A 20,055-nucleotide genomic window follows, 5' to 3' on the forward strand; every position below is an offset into this window, starting at 1 on the left:
TTTTGATCATCCTGTAGGTGAAAAAGTGACAAGTTTTAAAAAGGAAAATGCTACCTGGCCTAGTAAGTAATTTCTAGAATGTCCTGTAATTTTGCTATCCTAAATATCACATGACGTGAAGAAAACGTGAACTTGCATCAGAAGTGCAGGTGAGGACATCAGACAATAAAAGCAAGCCCAGAGGAACATTTCCTTGGTGTGGCACAGCAAGTGTGGAGTGTTGGAAGCAATGGTGTGTCTGGGGCAGACCTCTCCCTCTGAGCTGGTCCTGCCACACTGCCATTGAAGTCATGGGAGAGGAGCAGACACAGAGGAGTCAGACAGATGCTCTACTGCCGGTGTCTAAAGCTGGCCAAGACATGGCCCAGCCAATACAATTGCAGGCATTTCACTGAACCCCTTTGTCCTACAGTTTTTCCCAATTTTTGGGGTTTGTTTGGTTTGATTTTTCCCCTAAAAGTAACTGCTTTCAAATGCTGGTAACTTGTTTATGCAGGAATTGCAAGGTGGGAGCATCCTCTGTAAAAATATTTGTATTAAAATACTTTTTATTTTTCTTTATTTTTAAATTATTTTATTTTAAAAAAAGAATATAACTTCACAACCATCATATTTTACACAAGAGGTAATGACTGGTATAAAAAATCATTTATATGACATCTGGAAACTTATAAATAACATATAATGAATAAATTGTTCAACTGTGATGGTTCCAGCAACTTCAAAACATTAAGACGTATCTGTTCCCCTGAGTCTATCACTCTCTTTAGTAAAATAAACAATATTTTGCATTTTTAAATATTTTAGAAAATTACTTTTCATTCTTCCATTTCTACATGAAGTCCCCATTGTTCCTTGAACTGCAGGAGATACATTTCTTGGTCGTCAGATGATTCACCAGATACCTCTTTCTCACAGAGTCTGAGCAAAATTTCTTCTTTGTCAGGATCATCACACTTGAATACTCCTTCACACACCTGATTTTCAACACTGGACAAAGTAGGAATATAAAGTCTTCCACTGTGAGGATCCCAATCAACTAAAATGGTGTGCACATCTCCTTTCTCTGTGAGGCCCCTTGTGATTTTTTCCAGCTTATGATAGGATGTCTGCCCAGATTTTTCAGTATCCAGGTCCATGAAGTTGATATGGGTCTCACCTGGCAATTCACCTGCTGCATCAACCACCTTCAAAGTAAGTTCCTCTTTCTTCTGTCCCAAACAAAGGCCTGCTACCCTTATATCTAGTTGGGGGGAGTATGGCTGTTCTGTTTCCATATCAACCAAGTCTTCCAAAGCAATCTGTGGCTCACCCTGTAGCCCCCTGGGGACAGAAAACTTCTCTTCTAGTTTCAGACCAGGACTGAAGTCTTCAGCCCTTACATCATGCTCATACTCTACAACCCCTGCATTTTTATCTCTCCAGGTATTCTGTGTTCCAGATTGGCCGTGAAATGCCCAGTTTCCAGTCTGCTCCCCTTCCATTAAAGTACCTTCTTTGAGTGAAATCTCTTCACGTGAAATATCAAGCAAATATTTTGCTTTCAGGACTTGTTCAGAAAGCAAATCCTTCCCTTCAGTGTCATTGTAAACAGTGTTATAATGAGGACTTTTCCTTTCTGATAGACGAATGGATTCCTTACTGTCATCCACGTTAAAAGTGATAAGGTTGAGCACTATTTTTTCACTTGGTATGAAAACCTGTTCCTTGCATTTGTCAGTGTACTGCCATACCTAGAAAGAAAGAAATATTTTGAGTGAAGTATAATAAAAATACCATCTTGCTGCTTCTTATACCATCTTATATTTTTAAAATATGTTAGACCTTATTAGGAGGTTATTTCAACTTAGGGAAGAAGAAAGTTCATCATATAAACATTCAAGAGTGTCAATATGCTCCCCTTTTTCTATTCTATCTAAAGTAAAACTCTATTTTGGCTAGTTTTAATATCTCTTTCCTCCCCTTCCCTGTGTCAAAATTATGGTTAGAACAGTTCTGTCAAATATGGGTTGTGTTTCCAAACCAGCATGAACTCATGTATCTTTGGAGAAAACATCAGTCTTTGTTCTTGGACTAAAGATTACCAAATCTATTCCACTCCTTTTAACCAGTGAAGAGAAAGTGCAGTCACAACCAGTTCCCACAAGTGTCAGGTAACATGTTAATGCATAACTTACAGAGAATAAAATAACACCAGGTTTCCTTTCAGAGAGGGAGCTACACATCAAGTTGAAGCACAGTGTACAGAGCCTGCACTGCGCAGTCTGCCACAGGCTGCTTTTGTGACTCCATACAAAATCATCAAATTAAACAACAGAAATTCTGAAATTAGTAAAATTTTTGACAGGAATCAACATTGTGTGGGCACTGCTGGAGTGAATATGAAAAACAACCAGAAGGTGCATTTCAGTGCTTTCAAGCTTGAATGGAAGACCACTAATGGATGTACCAAGTAGTCTGAAAGGTCGCACAGGTCAGAGGTGCTGGACCAGAACAAACAGTTTATTCCTTGTCCCTCCAGCAACAAAGGGGGCACATGTGGAACAGTTTGCATGCTGGGAAAGCCAGAGAGCATCATTAAAATACCAGGTCTATATTCATTTGTTACCTTAATGTTGACTGAATCCAGAGGTGGAGAAATAAAACTGAAACTCCATTATGGTCATTACAAAGTGCAAGGAACTTAAAAAAAATCCCAACATTCAAATTACATCTTTTTTAGAGAAAAAAAGCTATTGGAGTTAGGAGTTTAGTCTGCTACTGAGTGGGAATTTTTCACTAAGTAGCCCTTCATGCTCTTGGACTTTAAAGAGCTCTGTCCTGTTAGCTCCCCAAGAGACCAAGCTATCTCCCCATACCATGACCTGCATCCCAAGAACAAAACATAAAGAAGAAGACAGAGACAGACTTTTTACTAGGGCCTGTAGTGACATGGGAGAATAGTTTTAAAATGAAAGAGGGTTCATTTAGACTACATGGAATACATTATTTCCTGTGAGGGTGATGAGGCACTGGAATAGGTTTCCCAAGAAGTTGCCCTATAAGTGAGCAACAACGCTCCCTGTAAGTGCAAGTGCTCAAAGTCAGGTTGAATGGAGGTTTTAAGCAACCTGATCTAGTGGCAGATGTCCTTGCTCTTGTCACAGTGGTTGAACTAGATACCTTTGAAGGCCCCTACCAACCCAAACCACAGTTCTGTAGAAAAACCAGTGCCTTGTCAAGTGCAGAAGGTGTTTCTGTGCACATCTGAACACACTCCAATCTTTCTGAGCCCTTCCTGAGCTCACAGTCCCTCTGTCCTCCCCTGTCACCTCTGCACTCCTCTAGTCTTCCTCAGCAAGATCAGCATGTAGAAACCAGCTCCCTTGTATCTCCCATCCCCGGTGTCACACAGATTGGATTAACACTGAAGTCTTCATTCATTATTATAATTGCATGTTTATGGTTGAGCAACTTGCTTAAAGATACCTGTGTGAGAAAGTTCTGTTGAGCTCATGAGCTGGAAATCAGTAACATTTCATAGACTTTATATGTTCTTTCTAAAAATCAACCAACTTTGTAGCATTAAGAAATTTGTGAGCATTTTTTTGAAAAAAGTGTATTTGAGCTGTCTAAATAAAAGAATGTGTTTGTTTATACATTTTTGGGTGGTAGGGAATGGTATAATATTTCAAAGTATTCTTGAAATCCAGGTTAAATTATCTGTATGAAGCACATGTGTTAAATCTTTCACAAACACAATTAGATGGAAAAGTCTGGTAATACCCAGTAATGGTCCAAGAAAACATCATGGTGTTTCTGTACTGCTCAATTGTCTTCCCTTTTTGTTTCTGAATTGAACAAATTAATAACTTTTGTTCAACTGACTTTGCACAGTGCGTCATCTTAGATAAATTCATGGAGTTCTGACACCCTGACAAACGTTGCTGAGTGCACCTCAGACCTTGCTTAAGGCAATCACTCTTCCCAAACCTACAGCTCTATTCTGATCATTGCAAACTTGAGTTATTACTTGTTTTTACTTGCATTTAATAACCCTCAATGTGGTTTTCTTCTCTTGATCTCAGTGACAACTAGAGCTTTTTTTTTGGAGCTAGCCACAGTTTCCTCCAAGCCTGCTTGGAACCCTGAAAAACACACAGCTCTGCTGTGAGTGCCAAGGCTGGCAGTGACATCCTGCAACAGAAGACACTTACCAGGTTTGTTGGATGTTTTTGTTTGTGGATGTGAATATACTTGTGCACACAATAGCACGCCACAGAAATAAAAAGGAGGGCCAGTATGGTAGGCATAATATATCCAAATGTGATTGTTATAGTCTCATCTTCTGTTTTATCTGTTAATAACACAGAAGTTTTCATTGTAACAAGCAACTTTTTAATGTATGTAGACAGTAATATGTGTATTCACCATATTTCACTTTGGATACGGAATGCCAATGTTTTAGATAAACAAGGGATTTGCAGGAAATGAAAAAATATATATATTTGAGCTACAGAGAATTATTATTATTGTCTAAATGATAAATTAAATTCTAAAAAGAAGTAACAACATTTCCCTTAGGTTCTCCTGTTGCTAACTTCAGATCAACCCAGCTCTGCCATTCAAGGAGAAAAAAACATTCTCCATGCACTAAAACTCAAAGAATGCAGATACTCTTCTTCAGGGGTACTGATGTACCTTGCAGTCAGTTCCAGCTATGCTTTATTAGAGGCAGAGTTTTTTCAATTGGTAGAAGTGCACGGAGAAGGGAGAAACCATATTAATTATCACTCTCAAAAAATGGATACATAAAAAACTCACAAATTCAATCACCATGATTTTTTTCTAATTTGCATCTTCTTTTTTTTTTTAATTCGCCTCACACATACCTTTCAATGTAGTAATGCACTGTTCTTTGGAAAAGTCACTGTCCAAAAGTGGTGTGGTGACATGTATCTGTGCACTGACACAATAAGCTGTTCCAGGTTCTAACCAGGGCACAACCAAGGTCTTGTTGCTGATGGAGAAGAACCACTGGAAGACATTAGAAAATATTTTTCCCCTCTTTTACTCCTGAGATACAGAAAGGTCATGAGCACACACATTTTCTAGAAAGACTGATACTCTAAGAGCTGCCAGCTGCATCCTTTTTTTCCAAATGCAATCAACATTCAAGTTACTCATTAAGTCACATCCTCTCTGATTATTTTCTCTTCCAATTAAAGATGCTTGTACCACCACTGAACAATTTTGTGCTTCATATGAAACAGGACCATTGGCCACTACTGGCCCACATTCTTGTGCTGATGTTGCAATAGAGCTAAAGCATCACTTCAGCCCTGTCCTGACACACAAACTGATGACAGGCACATGGTATGGTTCCACACAATATTTCAGACTGGGATGTTCTGGACAAGACAGGAGCCTTAGCATAGCAGGATTTATGTAGACCTGGGAGTCCAAAGTAAAGTAATTATTATATTTCCTGCACCTTTGTGAAAAAACCCTCAACAAACCAGTCAAACAAAAAACCCAAAAAAAATACAACCAACCAAATCACTTTTGTCTACTACACATTTGATAATCTTGGCATTTCAAGAAGCACAGAGCACAGATTTAAATGGAGCAGTTCCACAGCCTTGTCAAAGCTTACCCGCTTCTTTGTTTTTTTATTGAGGACAGACACATTGTACTGCAGGCCAGGATACACTTGAAGCAAAGATATGGATTCTTCCTCAGGACTTCTCTTCCACTTCTCAGGAGCAGTCAAAATGATTAAAATAGATCTGTCAGTAGAAGATAAACTTACCATGGGTGGATCTATTTTAGCTGGAAAAATGAACATGTACAAAAAGCAGTCAAATTCAGCAGAGGCACACTGGTTTGACCAGTTCTCATCAAATCCATCATATTACATTTTTGCAATCTTTGGGGGAGTCTAAGTAGAACTTTGAATAATTTATTTATATTGGTAGAAAATTATTTGATCTGATAACTACGGGGATCTTTACAGTGAGAAAGTGAAAACTGACTTGTAATTTTGCCAAGAAATCCCTGTGACTTTACGAGATAAACAACCTTGAAACTGAGTTTACTAAAATAGGCTGAATTACCAGTATGTTCTTAGATTATCTGGCACAGATAAGAAATATTGGGCTCTAGAATATGCTTACTGACTGGTTTAGTAAAACCTTTTCAAAATAAGAACTATTTATACTGTGAATGTGCCACAGATTTTATTTGCCTTGAGTAAGGCTTTACCATAACATTAAGAACTCAGTATATACCAGACTATATATATATACATACATATACATATATATCCGAATTCCAATTTTATTATTACAATTACTTCTGTCAAGAGCAGAATAAAATAATAAATGTGAAGCAAATAACTTCATGCTAGAATTAAAATATCATACACTGTGAAGGCGCATGCAGTCTGAGCACACATTATTAATCAAGGCCACTGAAAATCTGGCTGTGTGCTTAGCTCTCCTTACTGTCTGTTAGAGGGTTAAATCGTGTGGTCTCCATCCAGTCAGAGCATGTCCCATTTAGGAATGCTTTAACACTTGCATAGTATTGTTCTTCGTAGTCAGAGGTCTCACTGGAGAGGTCACACCATGTTCTGTTTATATTCCTGCATTCTGGCTTTCTAATCCATTTGCCAACACCGTATCTATATTGAAAAGAAAGAGGAAGGAGCTGTACAAAATCTATTTCCATTATATTTGTCACCTCATAAGATAATTTTCTCTGCTTTATTAAGGGTGATAAAATAGTTCCCATGTTTAGCAGAAATCTGAAATTTCAAGGAATCCCAGCTTCAGCTGAGATGAAACACAAAACTTCCACAAGTTTTTAATGAAAATAAATCAGATTAGGCCCTACCCAGAAGAAGCCAGATGAAATTAACTGGGATGTTAGTGATACTAATCTAAGTCAAGCTTTGCCTGTACAGACCAGGGATCTCTCAACTTCAGTCTCCACAGCTTTAGCTTAAATTCTAAACACACAATAACAGAGACAGGATAACTATATGGAAATAGAGTGTTCAGTCAGAATGGTCAGTGACTCATCCTCAAGTATGGACACAGATGATGCTCAGCGTCTCCAAGATGAATGACAGGAGACTACTCATTCCTGTCTGGTGTCTCGTTTACTAGTTTAAAATAAAGACTAAACTGGAACACAATGAACTTCAAAACCCTTCTAGTTGAAAAAAGGCCATATATCTGCTACCAACAATGCCTCAGTACTGACCAGCTCTTATACACTGGTAGAACAAACCAAGATTTCCTTGGAAAATTCCTGTTTGGATTTACTCAGAAGGTCCTGCTCCCTTGTTCCCTTAATTCACATTAAGAATTCCCCCTTTGGCTGCTAATTAGAAAGGGTGTATGGCAGCTTCTGCCTGACTGCTGGATCACTCACCAGCATTTTCCACCTACCTCAAGGCCTTGCTCTCCTGGGTGGGCACATTGCTCAGTGTGAAAGATGGCAATACCTATGGCTGCAGACTCTCCATGGACCAGCTGGCCCTACAGAATCAGTGCAGCCAGTTCTCTCTGAACACTTTACCTCCCATACAATAGTCCTGGTTTTGGCCAAGGACAGGGTTTATTTCTTGCAGTAGGCATGAGGGGATAGAGCCTGGAGCTGTGTGGACATGGCCAAAATCCTGTTATTCAATACCATCTTCCATCACTGCCAGAGGCACAGGAAAGGAACTCTCCCTCCATTCCAAGAAGAAAGGTGTTCCTTTCCAGTGCAGGAAGTGTGGATGGAGCAGTGCAGTAACACTGGACCTGACTGAAGGGAGCTGTTTGGGTGGCATGGCTGCGGTCAGGTCAAGCTCTGCACTCTCTCTTTTGTACCTTTTTATCGTTAATATTGCTGCTGTCACTGCTCATTGTCTTATCTCATTGCTGTTTCCAGTAAATTGTTCTTATCTCCATCTGTGATCTTTGTCTTTTGTGCTTCCAGCTGGAGCTGGAGGAGAAGTGAGTGGCACCATGTTTTATTCAGCAGAACTACTGAATTGGAGAACACCATTCCTAAACCATAACAATAATTGTTGTTTACTCTGTAACTACCGAGCACTTTCAAGTTACAGGAAATTTCTAGAGATTGATGTTCATTTTACTGTTCTGAAAATGTTCCTAGATTGAGGGAAGTGTAAATATTAGAGGTAAAGATTGGGAACATTACATAATCTGAGACAATGGTGCTATACCTGTTTAGAAGCCAAACTTCTATCACTGCCCTTCAGAATGACACAGTGCTCTCTCAGCGGGAATAAAGGAAATGGAGTCTGGCTCTCATACAAATTCCTTGATACCCTACTAAGGTGCAGACCTTGAAAATATAAGAGCCTGATTCCAACCACATTACTTGGTTTTGTACAATGCTTGGCAACATCAGGGGATTTTCTCCTAGAGAGGCTTGCTGGATGAGAAGAAATCTGGGGGAGTGGGTCTGTCAGGAAAGAGCAATGACATACTGGGTATTATTAATATTGATTGAATCATACATCTCTATATCTGTTTAAAAGTGTACAGAGGATGTATGTAGACAGATACCAGTGCACAGCACAGTTCTTCTTCATTCTTCTCTCTCATTTTAGGAAGAATGCCTCTGAAAGCTTCCACAGTATTAGACTGTTGCTTCCTACACTTCTTTCATAGGAAGAATATCTCCTTACACATTTTTTAACTTGGTGTGAAGTAAACAGTGCCAGAAGCAGAAGTTAAAAAACACACTGCTAAAGTCTGTCTCACACTTTAGTTCTTTCTTTACTTTGTATCAGCAATACCTTGCATGAAGTTGGGTTTTCTTTTTGAATTATTATTTAAAACGCTAAAATAAAAGTCAGTGGGAGATAAACAAGCCAACTTACACTGCATATTTCACCTTGTAGAGTACTCCATCACCCATGCCTTCTGGTGCTGACCAGTGAAGGACATTCTTCATATTTACAGATTCAAAATGGACATTCCTAGGGGTGGGCAAAGAGCAATACAACTCTCCTGAGAAAAAAAATAAGAGAGGAAAAACACACACTAAGAATCAGCAAATACATACACTCCCCAAAGTAGCCAAATAGACAGTTATTTTTTTAAAAGTCATAAGTTCTCCCTATTTTTAGCATTCAAAGCATAATGTGACTGGCTATGGAAAACCAATCTTTTTATAAGTGTCCTTACCTATCTCAAATTCCATCTTTATGAGTGTGTTTTTTCTTTAGCACAAATGGCTGTACTATTTATGAAAGGCATGGAAATTCAGGGACTGGAAGCTAAAACTAGAAAAGCTTGGCCTAGAAGAGACACACATTTTTAAAACTGCAACTGTATTTGAATATCAGAAAAATTTAACAATGAAAATTTAAAAAATATCCTTAATACCTCACTAGAGTCTTCTTCTAGCTGAGTGGATTTTTAAAAGGCAAACCAGGCATTTAAAAAAAGACACACAGAATCTACTGCAAACAGCTTTACAAACTGAAGTATGACTTTACTCTGGAGAATGGGACTGGATTATCACAATAGCCCCAGTGTCATTTCAGTATCCCTTTTAATTCTCCAGAGAGTCAAAAGCAAACATCTACTGTAAGGTCACACATCCAACTTGTTCATTGCACAAGCTTTTGAAATTAATAAATAGGCAAATTTGGGTGTCTTAAAAATACAGTTTTAGCTCCTTCTAATATCCAGTTCTAATCTAATACTAATCTCATGTAGCATGTAGCTGCAGGAGCATAATAAGGAAGAAGAAAAGTGACTCTGTGGGTTTTTTAGGACTTTTCAGAACCCTTTAAACTCCAGGAATGCAATTCTAGCTCTTGAGATAACAAAATGAGGCAAAGAAAAGGGGAAATAAAATATATCAACACAAACAGTGGGAACCAGTTCAAATGAATAGTTCTTGAGCTGTTACTTCTGTAAGCAGACCTTAGGGTATTTTTGTAGTATATTTTGTTATTACTAGGGCAATAGTGTTCACCCTCCTATATATGTAACATATTGTTGCTTTTGTAAGCAAAAGTCACCACCATTTTCCTGATTAATGTGCAGCCTTCTATCTGTCTTTGAGCCTAACTGCAAAAGCTTTTTTCTCTTCAATACATTTATTAAAACAATCTCCTTGAAATTCTGTAGAGACCTATTACTTCCAACTGTCTGAGTTCAAACTCTTGGTTTTCCAAGCCTCTAGCTGCTCTTTAATGCTGTACTGGTATATGCGTGCATCTGTATCTTCAGATCACAACACTGTTTATGGAAGGTACTTCTAATGTTGCTCTCTTTTATCTCCAGCACTTAGATAGTGTTGAGTGGCTTACATTTTCTAGTCAGAGAACAATTTTTTTCAGGTATAGTCCTTAGGGCAAGCTTATCTATTTACAAAAAGTAGAAAGTCCCATTTCCTTGATGCTTGGATACAGAAATGTCCCATGACACTCAGCCTGTAAGAGCTCAACTTGGTTGTAGCAACATAAAAAAAGTTCCAGAATGCCAGGGGATATAAAAGAGGCAAGTGATCCTCCAGGAATTTGCCTTATTCTAACACTTGCTTCCAAGTGGGAGATAAAGAATCTAGAAAATCAAATGTTTTCAGTTCCCTTATAATAAAGGTCCTCTGCAATTGCTTTAAGTGAATCCAAATGTAAAGATGAAGCTTCCTGGGAGAGCTGAGAAATTTTTTGCCTTTCCACATTTGTCCACCCTTATTTTTAACATCTATATTCCTCAAGCACACTTTAAAGTAGCAAGAGTCATGTGTTTGTCTGTTACATTAAAATATTTTTAAACCATTAATATGTGAAACTGGCTCTTTGACATTTTTAGTTGTTTAAAAAAATTTTAATTTCTTCCTCCCAGTGTGGTTTCTGCTGTGGTAAATGAAGTTTCAAAACAGAAACACTGAGTGCAGCAGAAGAGCCAATCTCAGTATGCAGAAGCCGCAGAATGTATCTTTACAAGATCTAAGGTATTACAACACTGCTGGTGTGCTCCTACCTACCCCCAGCCCAGTGAGATTTAGAAGACAAAGGGACTGAGACCGTTAAGTTTCCATGAGATACAAAAACAGAGATTTGGTTTCTATTTCTGGTTTTACCCCTTCACTAAAGGGCTCCTGCCCTTAGAATAAATTGTGCAAGTTAGTTATACCTAACAATTCTGCACGTGTAAAACAAGAATAAAACTACCAAACTCCCCTACATTTCCAGGAAGAGTTAAGAATAAATTCCTTCACGTCTACTTGGTGATCAATAGTATCAGAAGGCATGTATAAAGAATAGATCATACATAGAGCTTGAATGTTCCATGGTTATCAGTCAGTAAGGGATTCAAGTACATGCAACAGCTGCATGTTTCAGTCTTTTAACTTGTCTTCAGTCTTTCAATTTCTAGTCTTTAAATACATTACATCCAGTTATATTCTCATTTCATTTTAATTTATCAGGATTAATGGCATGGGTGTCACATAGCACATTTTCAGTTTGTAGTGGCCTAGGAGCAGAAATCAGTCACACATGTTGCTTTGCTAGGTTTAGTCTGCCACACTGATTGCTAGCAATGTCTGTCATTCACTTTTCAGTACAGGTAAGTAGTTTCACTTATTTATTGCATGGAAAAAAAATGGAACCCTTATTACTGTCTTTGGAAAGGCTGTAAATCAAACCTTGAGTAATATCATTGTTTACATCTTCATGACTGATACCTGGACTGGAAATAAAGCAGTAATATAGGCTTGCAAACTTCACCACCACAAGGAACAGCCAAGTCCTGATCTTAGAATAATCTATAGTGAGACTCTCCAAAACAGATGTGACTTAGCCTGAAAACACCTTTGCATGTGAGTGAAAAACCCCATTGACGTCAGTGAGATTATTCACATGAGTAAAAATCTGCATGGCAGGTGCTTCATCTTCTCTTTATGAAATCACTGCCTAGCTTTAAAAACCTGGTCCATTTCCATCACACAGAGCTCCCTGCCAAGTACATGCCTTACTCAAGTCTGTTCAAAGCTCAGTTCTGGTTGTAGCCATTATCTATCTATCTACACACGTGCACAGACACATACACACAGACACAAAGGTAAACACACACTATTTCCACATTACAACCACTACCCATTCAGTGCATGTGTGTTTTACCTGCTAGAAGGTTCCCCCTGCCTTGGTGACAAACAGCTGTGTTTAATGTCAGGCCTGAAGAACAAATACAGCTGCACTACCCACGTCCTCTGGCTCTAAACAGATTTTTTAGCTTTGCACTTCAGTTGGGTAACACAGCAGCTGCAAAGCATAAAAATATATAAATACAGAAAAGTTTAGATTATTTTTTTCTGTGCAGTGGCAAAAATTTGGGGGAGAAGGTAGAGGACCCACTGCAAGCTGACCTATTGGTATCCAAGCACCTCCTGTGCAACCACTGTTTACTGTAGCCCTCTCAAGTGGAGTAATCATCTGCTGTATTTTACTGTGGTGTGGCACAGAGGTGCAAACAACAAATTATCCAATCAAATACAGCAACAAAGAAGATCACAGAACCCTCTAGACAACTGCAAGATACAATTTAAAACAGTGAGTGATGTGGAAAGCATTAAGATAGAAATGATGATGAGATGAGCCTTACTGCTTCAGTCTTGCTACCCATAGCAGTAAAAGCCAGTAACTCCTCCCCTACAGTCATCTCAGAATTCAAAAGAGGAACTGACAACGGCAGAGACTTTGGCTTCAATTGTGGTCATATTTTCTTATACAAATGTGGTCCTTGGGAGCACCTCAAATGAAAGGAGAAACCTTTGTGCTGGGTCCCGAATTTGTGGGCATCACTGTGGCTGTGTCTCAGCATTTGCAGCTGCCATGGATTGAGCCCCCACTTCCACACCTCAGAGAGGGGACAGCCTTGCAAACAGGCTGAGTCCCTGATTTGCCTTTTCCCACTGGTAGCTTAGACCCATCAGTGAAGCATCAAGCAATTAAGGATCAATCTAGGATACACTGCTTCTGGCAATGAATGCTCTAAGCCAATGCTCTTTCTTTAGTCTTTCAGGTCAGCTTTGGGTAACTTCCACCATATTCCTATGACATCTTGTTTACTCCTTCTGTGCTGTTGCTCTTCATTTGCAAGACATTTTTTTCTCTCCTCCTTCAGCTCATCTGTTTTGATTGTTATGTTGTTCTCAGTGAAAAATAGTTCTTCAAACGCATACTTAAGTATAACATAAAAATAAAAATGGTCATACTCAGAGCAAATGTCCATCTAGTATCATGTTCAGCGTCCCTCAGAAGCAGAGTGTTGGGGCTGTCTTTTCTGGCACATCTCTAGCTCCAGGCAAGTTGGCACCGGCCATGCAGTAATGCAAGGGAGTGCACCAAGTGGTAAACAGGGGGACTGAGCCAAAATTGGAGATAAGAAGTTACACAGAGGAAGAGAAACCCAGCAAAGCCAGGAATATGCTTTAGCAAATTTATTACTTACTTATCATCTTAGCAACAATTTTAACAAATGAGTAAACATTTTAAAAATTAAGTGATACTGAACACTTTTTTCTGTGCAGATTCTTTTTGACTTGAATTCAGCAGACTGAATAATGAGGAAGAGGAGCAGGAGGAAGAGGAGAGGTATGTAGGAACCATTACAGCTGAGCTCATGCTGGCTTGCTGGAACTCTGGTGTTGCCGGGTATGAAGTCAGGATAGTGAAACCCTTTGACCTGAGCGGCACTGGTGGGAATGAGGGGAGGAGCACAGAGGTGATTTCCTGTTCAAGTCATAGCAGCCCTCGAGAGCTAACCACAAAGCACGATTTTTGCTCTCCCACAAGAGGAGCCTGTCACTCCCATCACAGCCTGTTCAGAGGGGGCACAGGTGGAAGAAAGACGGACAGTAAGGCAAACATAAGACTGCATGAAAACAAGGTGGTGCAGCAGAGGGAAAAACTTGAGGAAAGAGGTGGGGAAAGAAGGATGAGACTGGGGCACGTGGGGTTTGTTTTTCAAGAAATGGGCAGAATGCCAGTGGGAACAGGTGAGCCTGAGGAGGTAATTTCGTCAGAGTGTGAGTGGAAATACAGCCTGAAGAACAGGAGATACAGAAGTGGGACTGAAGCTATGACTTGCCCTGACAGGCTCTCCTCCTCCTTGTGAAGCCTTGCTGTTATTTATCCAAACCATGTCCTAACTTACAAAAAAACATCTCTAAAGAAAAGATTGGTCAAAGAACATTTCAGACTCGGTCCAGAAATACCCAGCTTCAGAAAGGAGGAGAAAGTCTTCCCAGTCCATTGAAGGCTTATTAGGAGACAGCTGGAGAGGACCATGGCAGCTGACACCCATTCCTTTTTGCTAACTTGTATGAAATAAAATAAACTGAATTTTCTTCCCACTGTGTTGAAAGTTTGCAAGTACAGGAGTAGAGCTCCCACCACCTTCCCCATGCTCTGCTGCAAACACCTTTGCTTGATACACTCCAGCAGGCAAAAGTTATTGTAGGTATGTTTTCTATTAATTCTGAGCCACCAATACTGGCCTGAAACGAGCAAACAAGGGGAGTGAAATTCAAGGTGTGCTTGTCTAAAATTAGTCACAGCCCTTTCAAGGCTTTCAGAGGTGTAATCTGACTGAGTTGTTTTGTGCTTGATGGTTTGGTTTGGTTCCAGTTTGGTTCTTTTTGTTTTGTTTTTTAATTTAAAACGGAAAGAGGTTTTGTTAAGTTCGGCATGCAAAACCATTTTTTGCCAAATAGCACTACACTAATTTTAAAATTAGTGGTGACACAATGCCATGGCATGATAGCTGGTTTTTAAAACAGATGTTTTGAAATTATATAAATTCTGAAAATTTCCTGACTGTTCAGCATTTCATGTTGGGGTTTTTCTTTTCTACCAAGAACATGTTTAGCACTACCAATTTATTACTGCTTAGATCAATCACACTGAACAGCCAAGAAAATGCAAGCTTAGTTAGAATACCTCTGACATCTTATGTTTGTTTTTTAAAGTATCTAAAAGTTAAGCTTTCTATTTGAAATATTGTAAAAATGATGCTCTGTGACAGTTATCAGCCAAATTGCCCTACACTACATTTTGATACAGTCCTAATCCATCTTTACATAATATACCTATTTTATACATATAAACTGAGCCAAAATTGTTTGGCTTCCATCATTCAGCACTGACTAACAGCTATTAGGCAACAACAGTCCAATTAGAACTAACAGCATTATATTTATTGCCTAATAGATGTTGCTCCTTGCTCTGTGACCTACTGATGGCTTCTCTAGAAAAGGGATTTTGCTTTTCTTGGGAGTCAAAACAATTTTAATTAATGAAATGCACATTTCTGAATCCATATTTTGCCTTGGACAGGAGATTGAACATAACATTGATGGGGGATGGGCACTTGCCCTCCTTTCTGAGGGAAAGGCAGTCCTAAGAAAATGAAAGCTGAACATCTTCTTCTGCACCTGAAATCTGAGAGGAAGGACCAACATTCCCAGAAAGCTTGTAATACCTCATCTCTCACAGGCAATGCCTTTGGGAAGGATTTGTTTGCAGAGAACTCCTGGGACACCCCTCCATTGGTGTGAGACTCTGAACAGAAATAAGGTGCCTCTAAACAATATCCCAAGTTACCGGCATACCAAGTACAAAGAAAAGAGCTGTATGCTTTTATAAATTTTTATCTAGAGGTGGTCCTGAGTTCCAAAATTCAGGCTCTTACAAAGTTCAGCTTCTTAAAATATGGGAGCTCTTGTTTGGCTCATAAGAGGTGGCTTTTCTCTCTCTTACTTGCAGATGATGAATAAGATTTCTTGGGGAGAACTCAATCAGAAAAAATCTGTAGAATCCAAAACTGTAAAACATAAACAGGAACTACACACAGACAAATTACTTGAGTTGTCCTAAACACTTGTTTCTCTTGGAATTAAGACTATAAAGGTCACTAGACAACAAGAGCCATGGAAAGGAACAGTTATCAGCTACAGCAGTGAACCTGAGTGATTGCACAGGGAACTGCAATGCACATGTAAGCTTTGGGCTTTAATCACAAATCCCAATGGTGCTGGAAGTGCCTCTGTGGAATGAACTGCCTCCTTTAACCATTTTAATCTCTAATTATCAGGCAATAAGAACTTGTTAAGCTGAGGAATCATACACAAAGCCATGTACAAGGGCTAGATCGCAGTGTTGACTAGAATAGCCTGGCATGAGATTGGAAGCTGGAGATGAGAAGGTAAGGAGGAGCCTTTCAGCTATATCAACATGACACTCTTTCATATACTGCAGTTCTCCTTATGCCAATATTAATTTTTATTTATTTCTATGTTACATTTACTCCTCTTTCCTTCACAGTAGGGGAGAGTGAGGAAATACTGTGTAAAAACACCAAGCTCAACCCCCACCCGCCTTATACTTCCACTCTTATTACTGAAGCTTTATGCTCTGTCTGGTAAGGACAAAGATTATCACCAACACACATGTATTTCAATCCTGCAAAGTATATAGACATATACTAGGTCTATATATTTGTATACTAGGTTATACAAAAGCTATATGCACAAAATTTGCAAGTCAAGAGTTTAAAAAAATCATTCTATTTTACTTTTTTTTTTTCCCCCACACTGTTTTTCCTATCTCTAGCCTTTTATTCTGTATTTCCCAGAACAACATGAAAATAGATGTTTTGTACATTCCAGTACAGTTCTACTGACTATGAAAGAAAAACACATCAAAATTTGCTTAAAGGGAGGCTTGAGACTGTTTCTCAAGCTACTATTCATTACTAAAAATATGACAAAGTGGAATACGAAAGATGTAAACTGAGTCAGGTGTGCCAATGCAGAGCAAGAAACTTACACTGTTATTAGAAAACATTAAAAAGGGGAAGCTTTCAATATTGCAACATATGAAATGTAGTTGATAAAGCCACATATCAGCTCCAGTGGGATCTAAGGCTGGATGTATGCTAGCAAGGACTGCAATCCAGAAAAAGCAGGTCTGTTAGATTAAAATATTTATACTGAAAAAACATTGTTTACATTATATACATTTCAGGTTTTTGCATTTTAATATTGGACCAGCTGTACTTGCACTAGATACACTGATGAAGCACATCTTCAAGGACAGCTTAATCCAGAAGAAATCAAGTACCAAGACTGTGCCATAATACAGACAAAAGTACAGTAAGAGAAATGATTGAGATTTGCTTCAAAGTCACATACCTTACCTGAATGAAAATAGTAAAATATGCCTTAAATAAATCAAAATGCTCCTAGTTTTGCTGTACATCATTCAGGCTCATTTCCCTTTCCTCAGAATAAGGACACTCTGTAGTAGTCAGTGCATTCCTTCTTCTGTATGGATCTACAAGAGAGAGACTGGACGCTGTGGGCCAAGGATTTCAAGATTTCTCTAATTACTGAGGAATGTGGTTAGAGAAACCTCCCATAAATGCAAGCAGAAGGATTTTAGATGAAGCTTGGTAAGCTAATAGACTAGTAGTCTACCATTTAGAAAATTCAGGCTGTTCCTTTATGTCCTTATCAGTTCCTCACAAAAATTGCTAAACTCCTCCATGTGGAAAAGAGGAACGTGCTTGAACATGCTCGAACATTTCTTGATCCCATTGATTAAAAAAATTAATTTTCCATTTTATTTCACATTTTCTGCACTTTTTTATTTGTTCTACAGTACAGATTTTTAAAGGGTTGAGTGAAACCAATTCATAAAAACCCTGATTGCAATGACAAGTGAAATTTTTATCCTTGCTCAGATAGTCTGTTTGTTAGGTACAGTTCATAGACAGCAGAGCCTGAAAACAGAATGCAGCTAGAGACTGCTAGAACAGTAGATGTAACCCAGTAAGGGTAAAATAATTCCCACTAACACATCACAGTGAAAACAAAAGGTGTTTTGCAAAGGTCAAGCTATAATTTAGCATTTAAAGGCTTCTGCTAAGGAGTTCAGAAAGTTACTTGACAAGAGATCCCAAGGAGACAGACACAGGAGAGATCCTGTAAGATGTAAGATTCTCAGTCTGCAGAGTCCTGCTGTAAAACTGCTTTATGTGGCACTTGGGTCCAGGTTCCTTCTTTAGGAACAAAGTATCCAAAAGGGACTTCTCTACCTATCATGTCACTTCAGAGAAAGCACATGAGCGCTGTTCTGCACTTCATATAATTCCTTCTGTTATTAGCAAAATACTGCTAGAGATTAATTAAAGTAACATTTATGGCCTCATCTTGAAAAAGATGAAAATGGAAGGTCTAAGCCTTCAGTGAATGGCACAGCTCTCCCTTCCATGCTGGTATTGCTGATTGTCAACAAAACCCTGAAATCATGTCCAGCTAAAACCTCAGGAATGTGCAAACACATTCTCTCCTGCCTTGAACAACCACTAGACAAAAGCAGCATAACCCCCTTGACATTTTTCTAAACTTTCTTTGGAATCAAAACGGGTAGTAACCACATTTTAAAGTTTTTTTTTAAAAGAGTAACTGAATGCCAGTTGTACAGATTTTCCACAACACTTGCACTGGTCACCATTGGATTTAGATGAAAATTATGTGCTCAATTATTTAAAAATAAGCTGGCATTGGTACCTCTGAAAGCAACTCAGAATCACTGATGCATACTGGAGTAGTTTGTCAAAAGAGTTAACTGGGACACAGTAGGAAGTGGTGCTCAGAGGCATTTAGGGTATGAAGAACTCTCCAGCTCTCACAAGACCAGAAAGTTTTGCTGTGGAATTACATGGGAACAGACTCCCATTTAGGCTGAGTTTTGGAGGCAACATTTGCAGCAGAGAACAAAAGCACAAAGGCAGAGTAGGTTTCTTAGGTCTGCTCATCCCTCCAATGCCTTGCTCTGCTTTTTAACTGGAGTTATGTAGGAAAAGAAGAAATAATGTATGATTTTAACACATACATGCCAGGCTACAGTTTTTAAACTCATTCCCACTGGGAAACATCCTTGTCCATGCCGAGATATCTCGCTCTTTGAGCTGCTCCCACGGCCCACTCCTGCTGCCGCCTATTTTGCTCCCTCTGGCTTTGGTACTGGGATGCGTGGCTGCCACCATATGATACAGTCAACACGTGGGAGAAGGGATTGGAGCCACTCAGGACACGAACCCACGAGCTGAGCATCTCTGCCAAAAACCCCACCCTGACTTTTGTTTTAATCTAGCTCTTGACTGCTCAGTTAGACTCCTCAGGGTGGTGCCTGTCAAGTAGAAAGGAACCGACAAACATCAAAGGTATCTGAGGAATTACCCAAACGGGTATAATAACTATCCCAAGAGCACACTATCAACTTAGCGCTGACAGCAAAATCAGTACAGAGCTTCGTAAAACCGAATTCCAGCTTCATTACAGAGAAAAAGGAAAAGATGAAGCAACATCACAGAAATACTCAGCTCTCCTCCTCCTCCAGCCAAAACCACGAGAACACCACATACACGGCACGGAGCACCCGAGCCTTGCTCCGGGGCTGAGGGAGCCCAGCTCGGCGCGGAGCGGTGGCTGGCACTGCCAGCCGGGGGAGGGATGTGCGGTACCCACCTGTGCTGGCCGCGGGGCTCGGCGGCGGCAGCAGCGACAGCAGCGACAGCAGCGACAGCAGCACCCGCAGCCCGGTGCCCATCGGGGCCGCATCTCCCGGCCCGGGGCGCCCCGCACCGCGCAGGGGGAGGGAGAGGGAGCGGGAGAGGGAGCCGGGCAGGGCAGGGCAGGGCAGGGCAGGAGGTGGGAGGAGGAGCCGGGCGGGCCGTGCCGCTCCCGCGGGGCCGTGCGGACGGGCGGGGGGAGCTGCGAGAGCCGGCAACGCTGCTCCGGGGTCCCGCCGTGACACCGTCACCAAGCTGCGGGGTGATTTCTGCTGTATCCCTCAGTGCTTTCACTGATTAATAACTCTCCTTCGAAACCGCCGTAAGACGCGAGTGGGATGCTCTTGCACACCCCCTCTTTTTCTTTTCTTTTTTTCTCAGAGGAAGCTGAAGGCTAAAGTGGTACCTCACTGCTTGTTCAAAGTTACGATTTTCCCCACTACTTCGCATTTAA

The 20,055-nt window shown here is 40.0% G+C and overlaps 1 protein-coding gene across 1 annotated transcript; it reads right to left on the bottom strand.

Annotated features, from left to right (window-relative positions):
* Positions 1-563: 563 nt before the first annotated feature.
* Positions 564-19,719, bottom strand: IL20RA (interleukin 20 receptor subunit alpha). Its single transcript, XM_015623510.3, has 7 exons — positions 19,558-19,719; positions 8,885-9,014; positions 6,486-6,664; positions 5,636-5,811; positions 4,872-5,016; positions 4,197-4,336; positions 564-1,733 (listed from the first exon to the last, which is right to left on the bottom strand). The coding sequence occupies exons 1-7, from the start codon at positions 19,637-19,639 to the stop codon at positions 819-821; spliced, it is 1,767 nt and encodes a 588-aa protein (XP_015478996.1). The 5' UTR covers positions 19,640-19,719; the 3' UTR covers positions 564-818.
* Between the last annotated feature and the right edge of the window lie 336 nt (positions 19,720-20,055).

Source organism: Parus major, chromosome 3 (assembly GCF_001522545.3).
Source record: "Parus major isolate Abel chromosome 3, Parus_major1.1, whole genome shotgun sequence".
NCBI lineage: Eukaryota > Metazoa > Chordata > Aves > Passeriformes > Paridae > Parus > Parus major.